Raw genomic sequence first — 14285 nt, 5'->3', positions numbered from 1 at the left:
AAAAAAGCAGCTCCCTTTTCTAAGAGCAGGACTTGTCAACATGTGGCCCTGCAGATGCTTCTGGACTAAAACTGCCACCATCTTGATCACTGGCCATGCTAGCTGGGGCTGATGGGAGTTGTAGTTCTGGAGGACTGCAGGCAGCGCCAGCCCTATCATTAGGCATGAGGAGGCAGCTGCCTCAGGCAGCAGAAGCTCTGGAACAGCAGCAGCTCCATTCTTCTCTGTTGCCACATGTCCCCCTTCTGGGTCCTCTAAGTTCTGGGTACTGAAAAGGTCCTTAGGTCTGGTGAAGAAGGTTGCCCCATCACTTTGTTGAAGTCAGATTCACCTGCCGATTCATTCACCTTCTGTACATTGAAGGGGGAGGCATTTCCCCCTTTGCGTGGGGCAGCAAAATGTCTTGGACCAGCCCTGGCTGCAGGTTAGCCACCCCTGTTTTAGTGAACCCTTGCTCCTCTGATTCTACTGCTTTTGTCGCTTTGATTCTTTCAACGAAATACATGCCAAGGGAAACAGCGGAAATGAACGAGATCTGTTGGGTTGAGAATAGGGAGGTCCCCATTTTCATTGGCGGTGGGAACTTATTTGTATTCTGATTATTTATTAGTTCATATTGCCAAAAGGGGCTTCAAAATATGCTGCTTCTGGAGCTTCTGGGATTCTCTACACCAGGCGTGGGGAAGCTGTAGCCCTCCGAAAGCTGTTGGAAACCCTTCAGCCACTGCTGGCATAGACAATGGTCAGGGATGAAGGGGGGGTTGCTTTGCCTTTTGCTTTCCTAACAAGAACGGTGACAACGCAGGTATCTCTCGTCTCCCTCCAGGCTCAATCTGCTTTGCCAACATGGGGGTTGCGATCCTCGAAGCCACTTTGCCCATTTGGATGATGCAAACCATGTGCTCCCCAGAGTGGCAACTGGGTAGGTTTCTTTTTGTATCCTTCCTGGCTATCAGTTGGCAAAAGGCCACTAGCCTTTAGCCAAAGGAGGTGGCTGATAGGTCTGAAGTAGTGGAGGACTGACTTTCAGGTGGTTGTGAGGTCTTTTGGGGGGGGATTCTCAGGTGGCAGGTGTTGGGATGGGGGTCGGATGCAGCAGCCCCCTGCCATTCCTCTTGAGCTCCCTAGCCATTCTAGGGCTAGGTGTGCCATGCATTCTGCTTTGTTAGCCTGCTGTCCTCAAGTGTGGAGGTTAGACACTCCCATCACTAGCATTGAGGTAAAAGGACTTTGTGACAACCTACTTATTTGAAAAGTCATTCTGATTTGTTTCCAGGGAGATTAGACAATGTTGGCTTTTTAATGAAAATTCGTTGTAATTTGTTTCCAGAGATATTAGATGTTGGCTATTTACCGAGCACTCGTTTTTATTCCTTTTGTGGGGAGTTAGATGCAGTTGGCTATTTAATGAGCACCTGTTTTGATTATGGGTTATCTTTTTTTTGTGTGGGGAGGTTAAACAACATTCTGTCAAAGCAAGCATTATCCCACACTTTCCTTGTCACTCTCCTTATCACAAATGCTGTGATCTTTTTGGAAATTGGTCTGCTGTGCAAGACTGGGAAGACTGATTAATTACACACCATGAATTTGCCAATGTGTGATTTAATCCCACCTGAAAATAGCTGCAGTCTGGAAGTGACCTGAGAGTCAACTTGCAGTCCACCTGGCTTCAATATATGGAGTAGATGGGGCATTATCTTCACCTTAGCTAGTAAAATGACTTGGACCTGAATGTGCATGATTTTGCATGCAACAGCCGCAACTAGGTGGGAGAGGACTTTTCCCCACATGCCTCAAACTGCAAACTTCAAGAGGAACCCACTCCACCCCCACCAACACAACCATATCAAGCAACATGGCTTTTGAAGGTGCACCTACAGATTTAAAATAGCAACAACAAAGGTATCTTCAGAGGCAAAGGGAGGGTGATTCGGTACATGACAATTGTGTGCTGCCTTAGAGACTGGATAATGAGATGAAATTGCCTACCTTTTCTGTAACCCTCCCAACTGAAATTCAATTAGGGAAGGAGGGGCCTTGGAGGGAGATGCTCTCAGCTATGCTTTCTTCCTAAATTAAATTGCTACCTAGGTGCAATAGTGCTCCCGAAAGCCACTAATCAAGTTAACAACCAGTTAGTCAGCAGGAAGCCTTGGCTAAATAAGGGCCTGTGAGCATGACCTTTCTGCTTGCTTCTAAGAACAAGCAGTGGAGCAAAGAAGGATGAGGTTGTTACAAACGAGCGACACAGAACATGTGAAACATGTGAAGAATAAAGAGGAATCATTATTCTGAAATTGAGGATAAGATCTATTAGTGCAGAGATGGGAAGCCCTCCAGATGTTGCTAGACTACCATTATTCCTGATCACTGCTGCCTGGGACTGATAGGAGATGGAATCTGACTACATATGGAAGGCTGCGGATTCCCCATCTCTGCATTAGTGGCAAAGATCCCACTGCTCTCTTTGCAGGGCAGTTGTCTTGTTTGGACCATGAACAGGAGACTATACAGAACAATGGACATCCGGGTACCATGAGATTGGTATTGCAGGACCTTGGATAGCTCCAAGGTGACAACTTGCTCCATAAAGGCTGGAGCTGGAGTTGTTTGGGATTTTTTTTAATCCTTTCTTGCCAGCCTATCCCCCCAGACTCCTACCCCTTCATGAACAGTGGAGAACCTTATAGTCCTCTGCCCTGGAGCCTAGCACTTTGTCAACTCTCAATCACTTCCCATCATGTGTGAAATACATGTACCGTGTTTCTCATATTATAAGACATGTCTTATATTTATTTTTTCCTCAAAAAAACACACTATGGCTTATTTTCAAGGGATGTCTTATTTTTTTCCTCCTCCTCCTGCCGCGGCCGGCATTGCTGCTGCGCCTATCACTATGTCTTATTTTCGGGGTATGGCTTATATTCCTTGAATGCTTAAAAATCCTGCTATGGCTTATTTTATGGGTATGTCTTAAAATATGAGAAACAGGGTACACACTAGCTGTGCTACAGGCAGACAGGTTCAAATCCCTGCTTGTCATAGTTGCCCACTGTGTGATCCTGGGCCAGTCATTGAGTTGTATCCAATGTTAGCCCTACTCAGAGTAGACCTATTGAAATCAATAGACCTAAGTGTTGGTTATCATTGAACCCATGTATGTATGCCACCTTGAGCTCCTTGTAGAAAAAAAGTGATATATGAATACAATAAATAAATAAATAAATAAATAAATAAGGGCAATAAAATAATAAAGAGCCCCAGCTCATATGGAGGAACATTTGAGGGAGTTGGGCATGTTTAGCCTGAAAAAGAGGAGACTGAGAGTAGAGAGGAGAGCCATCTTCAAACATCTTAAGGGCTTTACATGGAAGATGAAGCAAGCTTGTTTTCTTCTGCTCTGGACTGTAAGACTCGAATTAATGGATTCAAGTTACAAGAAAGAAAAGTCTGACTAAATTTTAAGAGTAGCTTTCTGGTGGTAAGAGATGTTTGACAGTGGAATGGGCTCCCCCAGGAGGTAGTGGACTCTCCTTCCTTGGAGGTTTTAAAGCAGAGGTTGGATGGCCATTTGTCTTGGATGCTTTAGTTGAGATTCCTGCATTGCAGTGGGTTGGACTAGATGGTCCCTGGGGTCCCTTGCAACTCTACAATTCTATGATTCTATGAGTACAATGGATCCTTAAGCCTGATTAATTAAACGTGGTTCTAGTCCAGTAGATAAAACCTAACAATGAGGAAGTAGATTGTAACAGCTGTAACAGTACGAGGGTGGCGCTGTGGTGTAAACCACCGAGCCTCTTGGGCTTGGCGAACAGAAGGTTGGCGGTTTGAATCCATGTAACCGTGGTGAGCTCCCATTGCTCTGTCCCAGCTCCTGCCAACCTAGCAGTTTGAAAGCACACCAGTCCAAGTAGATAAATAGGTACCGCTGCGGTGGGAAGGTAAATGGCATTTCTGTGCGCTCTGGTTCCCATAATGGTGTTCCGTTGCACCAGAAACGGTTTAATCAAGCGTGTCTGTGGACAAACGCCGGCTCCCTCAGCCTGAAAGTGAGATGAGTGCCACACCCCACAGTCTCCTTTGACTGGACTTGACAGTCCAGGGGTCCTTTACCTTTTTACCTTTTTAAGAGTAAAGAGCACTCAGATGCCAACATCCAGGCAGGAATCCAGAATGAATAAGTAAAAAGAACCTAGTTAACAAGTGAAGGGAGTGCTGTTGCACTCGGGTTGCATTTGTGGTCTTTGCAGCAACATCTGGTTGGCCCAGGCATTCCCAACCAGTGGCCCTCCAGATGTTTTGGCCTACAACTCCCACGATCCCTAGCTACCAGGACCAGTGGTCAGGGATGATGGGAATTGTAGTCCAAAACATCTGGAGGGCTGAAGGTTGGGGGTGCCTGGGTTGGCCACTGTCAGAGCAGGATGCTGGACTATATGGGCCTTTGACCTGGTTTGTCTTACGTCCTTAAGGCTGGCAAATGACATCATCATCATTTTGAGTATTTTTGAACTATTGGCACAGGGAATTTTTCAATTATTGCTTTTATTTGCCTAACCTGGTGTTTCACAAGCAGAAAAGCACGGATTTTCCCAGCGCACCGGCAAGATAAACAAAAGGGAAAGGCAGAGGAAATTAAACACAAATGGCTGGGTTTCAATAAGGATGCTGTGACATATCCAGGCAAACAGAGGCGCCTGCGACACATTTGTAAGCCGGAGGAGAGTAAATTAAAGCTAAACAACTGCCAACAGACAGCCTGTCAAATATTTGATTTGGATTTAATTATAACTGCAGATCAAATTGCTGTTCTCTTGGTCCAGAGCATGAGGCTGGAGTGAGGGAGGAAATGGGTTGGTTTAATATGGGCTAGTTTGAAAAAGGGGACCCAGGTGGCGCTGTGGTTAAACCACTGAGCCTAGGGCTTGCTGATCAGAAGGTCGGTGGTGAGCTCCCGTTGCTTGGTCCCAGCTCCTGCCAACCTAGCAGTTCGAAAGCACGTCAAAATGCAAGTAGATGAATAGGAACCGCTACAGCGGGAAGGTAAATGGCATTTCCATGTGCTGCTCTGGTTCGCCAGAAGTGGCTTTGTCATGCTGGCCACATGACCTGGAAGCTATACGCCGGCTCCCTTGGCCAATAATGCAAGATGCGTGCACAACCCCTAAGTCGGTCACGACTGGACCTAATGGTCAGGGGTCCCTTTACCTTTACCTTTTAGTTTGAAAAAATGGTCTGTCATGGAACTTGCTTTGAATGCAACTTAGTTATGTAATATCTATGATGCCCAGGGTGGGTCAGAGAGATAAGAGTACATCTCAGACAAGATTTTGCAAATGATCAAAGGAGCTTGGGGTAAGATTACCCCATTACACCTTCAAAAAAAGGAGACATAGGAGTCTCACCCCAAATGGGCTCTGAAGATGTTGTTTGACTACAACTCCCATCATCCCCGATAACTGCCTATGCTGGGTGGAGCTGGTGCGGGTTATAGTTCAACAACATTCAGGGAGCCAGTAGTGGGGAAGTCTAGTTAAGGCAATGATACCCAGTCTGATTCCCACCTTTCACCACAATTGGCAACATGGAATCTAGTTTTTTTTATTGTACATGCCTCTCTTTCTCCCCTTAAGAGTACTTAGGAATAGCCTTACTGGATGGCTCATGTGGTTTCCAGTTGTGGCTATTCAAATGCTATTCAGACTGGGCAATCCAGTCAGATGGACAGAGTACAAATACATTATTATTATTATTATTATTATTATTATTATTATTATTATTATTATTGAAATCCCACAAGCAGAGCTTGATGGCCACGTTTAGGGGAAGGTCTCCTAATAGTTGGGAATCTCTCTGTGTTTGTGAAAGAGATACCCACCAGAGTTTTGAGAACATCATACCTGTGCAGTTTGGAGAGGAAGTGGATAATAATAATAATAATGATAAATGCTATTATTTTTATACCCCGCCCATCTGGCTGGGTTTCCCATCTGGCAACTGGTATTCAGCCAATAACACCATTATAGCTGGAGGTTTAATTTTGTTATGGTGGCTAATACCCATTGTTAGACCAGTCCTCTGCAAATATGTTTCATCCTATTTTAAAATCTTGTCCCTCCCACCCTATATATATATATATATATATATATATATATATATATATATATATACTGTGTGTGTGTGTGTGTGTGTGTGTGTGTGTACATACATATATATATATATATATATATATATATATATATATACACACACACACTATATATGTATAGGGACATATCTTCAATGCATAATGCATACTTATTAGTTTAACAAGACCTATTGTCCCTGACCATTGTTAGATTGGCCTCCTGTATGTGTTCACTGCTGCATTGATGTATCTATGCAGATGACAACAGGGATTTAAGGAGAGGTCTGCGAGGTCATTCTGTCCCTTTGCAGAAAATGCCATGTGCCTTTATTTCAGTCTGGTGCTTCTCTGTTTTGCAGGGGTAGCTTTCTTGCCTGCTAGCCTGTCTTACCTCATTGGTACCAACCTCTTTGGGATGCTAGCCAACAAAATGGGGCGGTAAGTGGAGGAGCTCAAAGATTTTTGCATCCTGCAAATCTGTGAGTCACTTTTATGACCTTTGGGAAACATAGGATTTGCCTTAAAAACCTATTCATACCATTGCCCCACCCATCTCGGATGCTGGCTGGAAGTAGCTCTCCAGGCTTGGACTTTTTGCATGCCAAGTTTAATAAATGATTCCCTTTTTCATGCTGTTTTTTTTTCTAAATGAAATAACCTCAGAAATAACCTTTATTTGTAGGGCAGCAAATCCAGCTCTGTTTGTCCCCTTCTTTCCCTTTTCTGGTACCCTTTTTGAGATGTACAACCAGAACTGCACATAGTATTCCAAGTGTGGTACCATTGTAGATCTGTATAACAGCAGTATGAGATTGTCAGTTTTATTCAACCTGCTTAGCTTCAGAAAGGTTGCTGTGCCATTCAGATCATGCTCTGGGATCTCTCTCTGTCTCTCATCAATTGCCTTTTCTTTATAGGTGGCTCTGCTCACTGATTGGGATGGTGGTAGTGGGAGTCAGTCTCCTTTGCGTGAGTACACTAGTGAATCTGTATTCCATGACTGACATGCAGAGAAATCAGCTGTAATGGGGAGCCAGGCCAAGAAGCCGCAGTGCCAGCTTAACTCTGGCCATTTGTGTTATGAGTGGGACAGCAATCCTGGAAGAGGATTTGGCGGCGGCAGCCTAGTCAAGAATTTTCTGTGCTATGAAATGAAGACCGATGATCCACCAGGAAAGCGAAAATCCACTCCCCACCCACCCAAATAGTAAGGCAGTAGCCCAATTCAGACTTAGGCTTCTCTCCAATAAACAGTGGTTTGCTCAAGTGATGAATCAAAGTCATTACTCATCTCCTTCCATGCCCATCTTTATATGGATTGTCAAGCCATGGTTTTCTACTCGCCATGTCATGGCACATGAAACCAGCAGCAATCCAGGCACAGAGTCAGAAGCTGAAGACTCACCAGATAAGCAGCAGGATCGTGACTTTGAACCTGCTGCAGAAGATCAGACGGCCACTGGATCTGAGGCTGCCCAGCAGGGAACCCCTAGAAGAGCCTTCTGTACCACCAAGGCCTATAGGGCTAGGGCCAGGATTCTCCCAGGCACCTTCCCTTGAAGGGCTGGGATGGGCCATGGCTGGCTTGCTGGAACCCTGACTAGGGACACTCCAAAATAAAAAAATTCCTTCAGTAGCACCTTAAAGACCAACTAAGTTTTTATTTTGGTATGAGGTAGGGACACTCTACACTGTGATATTTTTGTTACAAGACTCCTAATCAATGTCATGCTTGGTACCCGAGTCGTCATGTTGGATTGAGATGTGTCCTCTCATTCAGTGGCGAAGCTGCATGCTCTGGAACCGGGGGAGGAGAGCAGGCGGGGGCGTGGCTGGCGCGTGGCGCATGTCCCAGGGCGTGGTGCGCCACCCACGGGGGCATGGCACCCAGCGCGGTGGGGGAATGCACAGCACATGTCCGTGGGGGGCAGCCGTAATGGTACCCCCTCCCTGATCGTGCTGGGGGTGCACCCCCACCCCCCACTAGTGCTCTCATTTCATATCCAGGTGTTGAACTCGCATATACATGCTTTTAAGTCTGTAAAGGAAATAAAAGGCAGGATACTCCTTTGGCTTTTATTGTCCTTTCCAGGCCTTACCCCCATCTCATTTCTTTCTACAGGTCCCCCTGGCTCAAAATCTTTATGGACTCATCGGGCCTAATGGTGGGGTTGGCTTTGCCCTTGGTAAGGTTTTGAAGCCGTCCACACCAAACACATAGAGCAAAAATGCATGTTGAAAAACAGCCAAACAGCTTTAGAAAGGCTGGTGGGGAAATGGCAGGCTTGAAGTTAAAATAAAAGATCCAGCTTAGCATGCCAGGAAGAAAGGTCTAGGGGCAGTATTCCCCTGGACATGTGGCTTCTCTAGATGTGTGTGGGGTAGGGTGATGACTTTTTTACAACCTCATTTCCCTGTATCATAATTTGATGAGCTTTCATTAAAGATTAGATAAAATCTTACTTTCAAAGAGATTTGATAAAAAAAAAACCTCACACGCAAAATGATTTTAAAAAAATTATTCATCAGTTTTTTGACCATTTTTGAAGTCACTGTAAGCAGATATAAAATTGAACCCAAGCTTTAGAGTCAAATATATATAAAACATTATATAGGGTCATCAAACACACAAGGGAGCTTTTTTTAGCTGCAGTAACAGTATAGACGCCGCTAGAGGACGATGCATTGCTACCTCTCCTGTAGGTTCTTTTCCCAGCATGTCCGGCAGGGTCTGCTGGCTGAGTTCTGAGGTCCCAAAAAGGGGCTTTTACCTTGCGCAGGTGTGACATTTGTATACCTTGTGTTGCTAAGAACACTCCCCATTGTGGAATGTGGTGTTGTGTCCAAATTTAATATGAAATATATATAGAATTGTTAATACAATTTTATGAAATGGTAAAACGGCATACAAAAAAAATTAAAAACGGTTTGTGCGTAACCTTTTTTAAATATACCTCATTTTAGTCATTAATAGGCAAAAGTTCATCCATTTGTGCTACAGGAAATAATTTTTGAGAAAAAAAATGAAAAAGTCATCACCCTAGTGTGGGGTTTGACACGAAGAAAGCATTGCCTCCTACAATACCCCCACATGCAATCCAAAGTGGTGCAGTCCAGGATGAGCAAACATGCACTGTCTGCAGGCCCTTGGATATTGAGGAGGGCTGGAGGAGGTCACCATTGTCCTGCTTGGACAGGGCACTTCAACCATCAAAGGGGACCCATCCTTGTTCTGGCCAGGAGCCCACCAGGTTTGGCCCTTGATTGTCCACACTCGAGATACCTCCAGACTGTCACTGTTTTGTGGGAGGGCTTTGAGTGCTTTGTGCCAATTTAGGTTTGCACAATTTGACTGGATTAAAGCGCTTGTGCAACAAATCTACTTTTTAAAAGAACTGGCGTTTGAAAAGTGGCAGGGAGGTGCATTAAAATGTGTGGAATGAAAGAATAATGCTAAATAAAGACTGAACATAGTCTAACCTCTGCATTAGCTTCGTGCAAGCCAATCAGTGTTCCAGCAGGCTGTTCTTACGTTGTGAAATGAGGATGGTTGTTCAATAAATAGTTTGCCTCAGGAAGTCCTTGGAATAAGAGGGGTCATAAATATGGATGAGAGAGGGCCCTTGACCCTTTATATTCTGCAGCAGCAGGAGCTGAGCGAGCCTAGAGAAACTGTTGCCTTTTTAGTGGTGATAACTGCAGACAGTAGAGACTTCTACTCTAGAAGGGAGAAGCAAGCTGAAAGGAACAGGTACTGCAGGAATGGAAGAGTTCCCTGCATTTCATCCTGAGCAACTTGAATTCCCAGGATTTGCCTTTTATAATAGGGCTCATTACCTTGTGAAATTTGAATACTGGAGATGAATGATATTTTTGTAATACATGTTTACAAATATATCCCCTGAACTGTGGGTCAGGGGGACTTCAAAATCAGGGCAAAAATTTGACCCATTTTGGATTGGGACTCCGAAATCAGTAAAAATATTGCAGTCTTTGGCTGGATCTACACAGATAAAGAAAATGCTACAGAAAAACATGTCATACAAACTCTTAACGACAGATGACTGCTCTACAATGCCTTCTGCTGTCACTTGTTTATAACGCAGTTATAACAATATACCGCATTTTTGCGTATATAAGACTAGGTTTTTCCCCCTAAAAAAGAATGTCAAAAATTAGGGGGCGTTTAATACTCTGCGCCATCTCCCCCCATTTTCTTAAATCTGCTGGAACCCTACAAAGCTCCTGCTTGCCCAACCATCTACAAATCTCAAATTTCCCCTCCACTCTAACCCAGATTATCCTGAAAGCATACTCTGTAACCTGAGAAGGGAAACCTCAGCGGACTATATTGTCACTTCGCTATCAGTATAACAGAAATATGTTCCTTTGATGGACACCTGGCCTTCTGCATCTCAGCTTTGTGTTCATCCTCAGCCTGCACTGCAGAGACAGGGTGACTGCAACATTAGGATTGTTGTTGTTGTTTAGTCGTTTAGTCGTGTCCGACTCTTTGTGACCCCATGGACCATAGCACGGCAGGCACTCCTGTCTTGCACTGCCTCCCACAATTTGGTCAAACTCATGTCAAACAAACAAACAAACAAACAAACAAACTGTGCATGCTGGACCAGGAAACACATTCTAGTTTAGTTGACTTCTTGCATCTGACTCACAAGTGAGGAGCTTAAGGGTAGTCAAGAGATGGGTTATTCAGAGTTGCCATTTCAGGTTTTTGTGATGGGTCAGGGTCAGAGATTTGGGGTTGTATCGAATGTTAGTCATACACAGAGTAGACCCACTGAAATTCATGGACCTAAATTTGTCGTCCTCATTTATTTCTCAGTACTCTGAGTATGACTAATACAAGCCTTTGCCTCTATGTGCCAGGGAAAATTCCCAGGGTGATTTGAAAGGTCTGCTTGGAATATATCTTCAAGACTGAATTGCATAAATGTAGTGTGTTAAGAAAATGGGGGAAGCAATGTATTTTGGGGTCATTTGTTGCAGTTATTTCATAACCACCATATCTACCAAAGAATAAATGTTAAGTGGAGATATTTTTATCACAATGTTTCACAGGAATTCATTAATAAAATCAGTGCTTTTTTCGGGGGGGGGGGGAACACAGGGGTATGCATACCCCTAAACATTTTGTGAATCTTTGTTACTTTTGTCCATTTACTGTATTTATTCTTCCCAATTTGAACTATAAAATGGTGATGTTCAATATTTTTTAGAAAAAAAGCACTGAATATAATATATATAATATAATATAATTAATAATATAATATAATATTTCAGAACAATAATCAAATGTGGTTTGAAACCTGGGCAAGGGTTAAATACTACATCTCATTGCATCCCCCCCTTTTGTTCTGGAAATAGGTATGGTGGATTCTTCAATGATGCCGATCATGGGATATTTGGTTGACCTTCGCCACACCTCTGTCTACGGCAGTGTCTATGCCATTGCTGACGTGGCCTTCTGCATGGGCTTTGCTTTTGGTATGGATGAGTACTCAGCCGCCCTGTGGTTTCTTTGCCTATCGGTTGCGCCCATGTGCTGTTCATTTCTAGCTTTTAAATATTTACTCCAACCAATACAGCATGCTGGCTTACGACTGCTCCGATAGCATCATGAACACAAACCATCAAGAATGTGCGACAGAAAAGGACATCTGGAGGGGTCCTCAGGCTGCAGTAGTACATTTGGCTGTTCTTCTAATTTCAACTGTAATTTGCCAAAACAAAAAGTCACCTCAGAGCATCTGTTGTGTCCCTTGCCCAACCTTAAAACAGATGCAAGCTGTGATTTGTAAAGTTTTCTCACCCCGGCTCCCAATCAGCCCACTGTCTCTGAACGTTCCACAGCTTTTGAAGGATGCTGAATGCTAGAAACAGAATTTACTGCACAGCCTGGATGCACTTAGCTCGCTGAATTAACTAAGCATGTCAGCGAAAAGTATTTTGATCCTATTTTTTGCTTGCAGGTCCCTCTATAGGAGGCGCTCTTGTCCGAGCCATTGGCTTTGCCTGGCTGATGGTCATCATTGGCGGGATCAACCTCGCATATGCCCCTCTCTGCTGGTTCCTACGGAGCCCACCAGCTAAGGAGGAGAAGATTGTAAGTTTACCCCCAAGGGAGTCATCTGACCGAATCCAAAGGGTTCCTAGTCTTCTTGTTTATTTATGTAAAACATTTTGGACCCCACCTTTCCGTAATGTGTCCAAGGTGCCTACCAGCATCTGAAACCAATAAACCAAAAGTAATATCAAAAGGGGGGTAATGCCAAGAGGTGGAGTCTAAATGTAAGCAGCTAAAATGAAAGAGAAGCACACTCTGGCCTGTGCCATTAACCAGGGGAGCAAAGAGCATTGGGAGACTGCTGCTGGATCATAGCTGCCAAGTTCCGGATTGAAAAATCCGGGACCAGCAGCGATGCGTAGAAGCGACTTCTGGACATGCGTAGAAGCGACTTCTGGCGCTGCGGACATTTTGGAAATGGGCAGAGCGGCACCGGAAGTCGCTTCTACGCACTTCCGGACATGCGTAGAAGCGACTTCCGATGCCCATACATGAGCAGAGCGGCACCAGAAACATGGCCACCGGCAGGAGCTGCTTTCCAGGGGATTTACTAGGGCAGGGGATCTCAGTGTGTCGTTCACTGAGACAGGTGGACAACGGGACCTTTGAGCACAATTCAAAGTGTTGGTGCTGACTTTAAAGCCCTAAATGGCCTCAGTCCAGTATACCTGAAGGAGCGTTTCCACCCCATCGTTCTGCCCGGACACTGAGGTCCAGTGCCAAGGGCCTTCTGGCAGTTCCCCCATTGTGAGAAGCCAAGTTACAGGGAACCAGGCAGAGGGCCTTCTCGGTAGTGGCGCCCGCCCTGTGGAATGCCCTCCCATCAGATGTCAAAGAGAAATACAACTACCAGACTCTTAGAAGACATCTGAAGGCAGCCCTGTTTAGGGAGGCTTTTAATGTTTAATCGATTATTTTATTTTATTTTTCTGTTGGAAGCCGCCCAGAGTGGCTGGGGAAACCCAGCCAGATGGGCGGGGTATAAATAATAAATTATTATACTATTATTATTGAGACCTTTCCCCCTGAAGGGCTGAGCCAGTGCAAAAGACCTGGCATTCAAGATCCCTTGGCCGGCACCTTACAATGTGTCTGATATTTTTTGTCCTCTCTCCCCCTCCCCCCACTTACAAAGGCAATTCTGAGCCAAGAATGCCCCATGCAGACCAGAAGCTACACCACACAGAAGGCCCTCCAGGAGTTCCCACTCACAGACAGCAGTGAGGAAGAAGCTGAGACTGAAGAATAGGAGCTGAGAAAGATGAGCAGAACAGAGACTCAATCAACGGCTGCGTTGTCAAGTCAGTGCAGCCCCCTGGGATCCTCAAGTGCAGTACTCTAAGGGGTCTCTCTGGGATGTACTACAATAAATGGCGGAGGATGACATTAGAATGCAGGCATGGGCCCTGCAACAGAATGCTGCGCATGGGGTATTCCCTGCTCAGGATTCCAGCTCCTCCGTTCCATTCCTTCTCCCTGTGGCTTGCCAGCTGGATTCCACCTTCATTCTACAGCCACTGAGCAAGTTGAGTCCTCACCAACTGTTCTTGGGTCTCTTCACCCCAAGATTCTCTCATACTTCTGCAAACTTTGAAGTTTCCCAATGCTTGCTGATGCTTCTTTCTTGCACATAGGTGGTACCATTTTGGCAACAAAAGCAATGGCACCTCTACTCTGAACGCTGGAAATAGAGGAAATATCAATTTATGTGCAGTGTGTAGGAAAATTTGCTTTGAAACACTTCCCACTTGCTATTTGAAACAAACAGATGCTACCCAGTGGCCATTCTCTGCTATTCATCTAAATATTGTTTGCTGTCTTATTATTGAGTGATTAAAGCTATTTGACTTCTTCTTCTGCTTGATCTGGGGACAACATCCTTTAGCAACCTCTCTGCATCAGGAGGGGTACAAATGTTTTAACTAAACTTAAAATAAAATCTCACACACCCCAAAGAAGGGGTCTGACCAGTTGCAGGTCCGTACTTCTGCAGCTGTGAGTGCCAGAATTTGCATCGTGAAGAAAAAGAAAGGAAACTTAAGAAAAACAGAGAGGTGGAAGAGT

The 14285-nt window shown here is 44.7% G+C and overlaps 1 protein-coding gene across 9 annotated transcripts in view; it reads left to right on the top strand.

Moving 5' to 3' along the window:
- The window catches only part of SLC18A1 (solute carrier family 18 member A1), a 37600-nt gene extending 23526 nt beyond the window's left edge, over positions 1-14074 (top strand). For all 9 annotated transcript variants that reach the window (XM_088658174.1, XM_088658179.1, XM_088658176.1 and 6 more), the window contains 7 exons: positions 827-922; positions 6493-6571; positions 7051-7102; positions 8256-8319; positions 11522-11641; positions 12127-12260; positions 13357-14074. In XM_088658174.1, coding sequence (XP_088514300.1) covers positions 827-922; positions 6493-6571; positions 7051-7102; positions 8256-8319; positions 11522-11641; positions 12127-12260; positions 13357-13470 — 659 coding nt within the window. In that variant the 3' untranslated portion in view covers positions 13471-14074. The remainder of the gene's footprint in view (positions 1-826; positions 923-6492; positions 6572-7050; positions 7103-8255; positions 8320-11521; positions 11642-12126; positions 12261-13356) is intronic.
- The last annotated feature ends 211 nt before the right edge of the window (positions 14075-14285 follow it).

Source organism: Zootoca vivipara, chromosome 14, assembly GCF_965207765.1.
Source record: "Zootoca vivipara chromosome 14, rZooViv2.hap1.1, whole genome shotgun sequence".
Lineage (NCBI taxonomy): Eukaryota > Metazoa > Chordata > Lepidosauria > Squamata > Lacertidae > Zootoca > Zootoca vivipara.
Note: the sequence above shows the minus strand (reverse complement) of the source record. Positions and strands in the feature narration are given on the sequence as shown.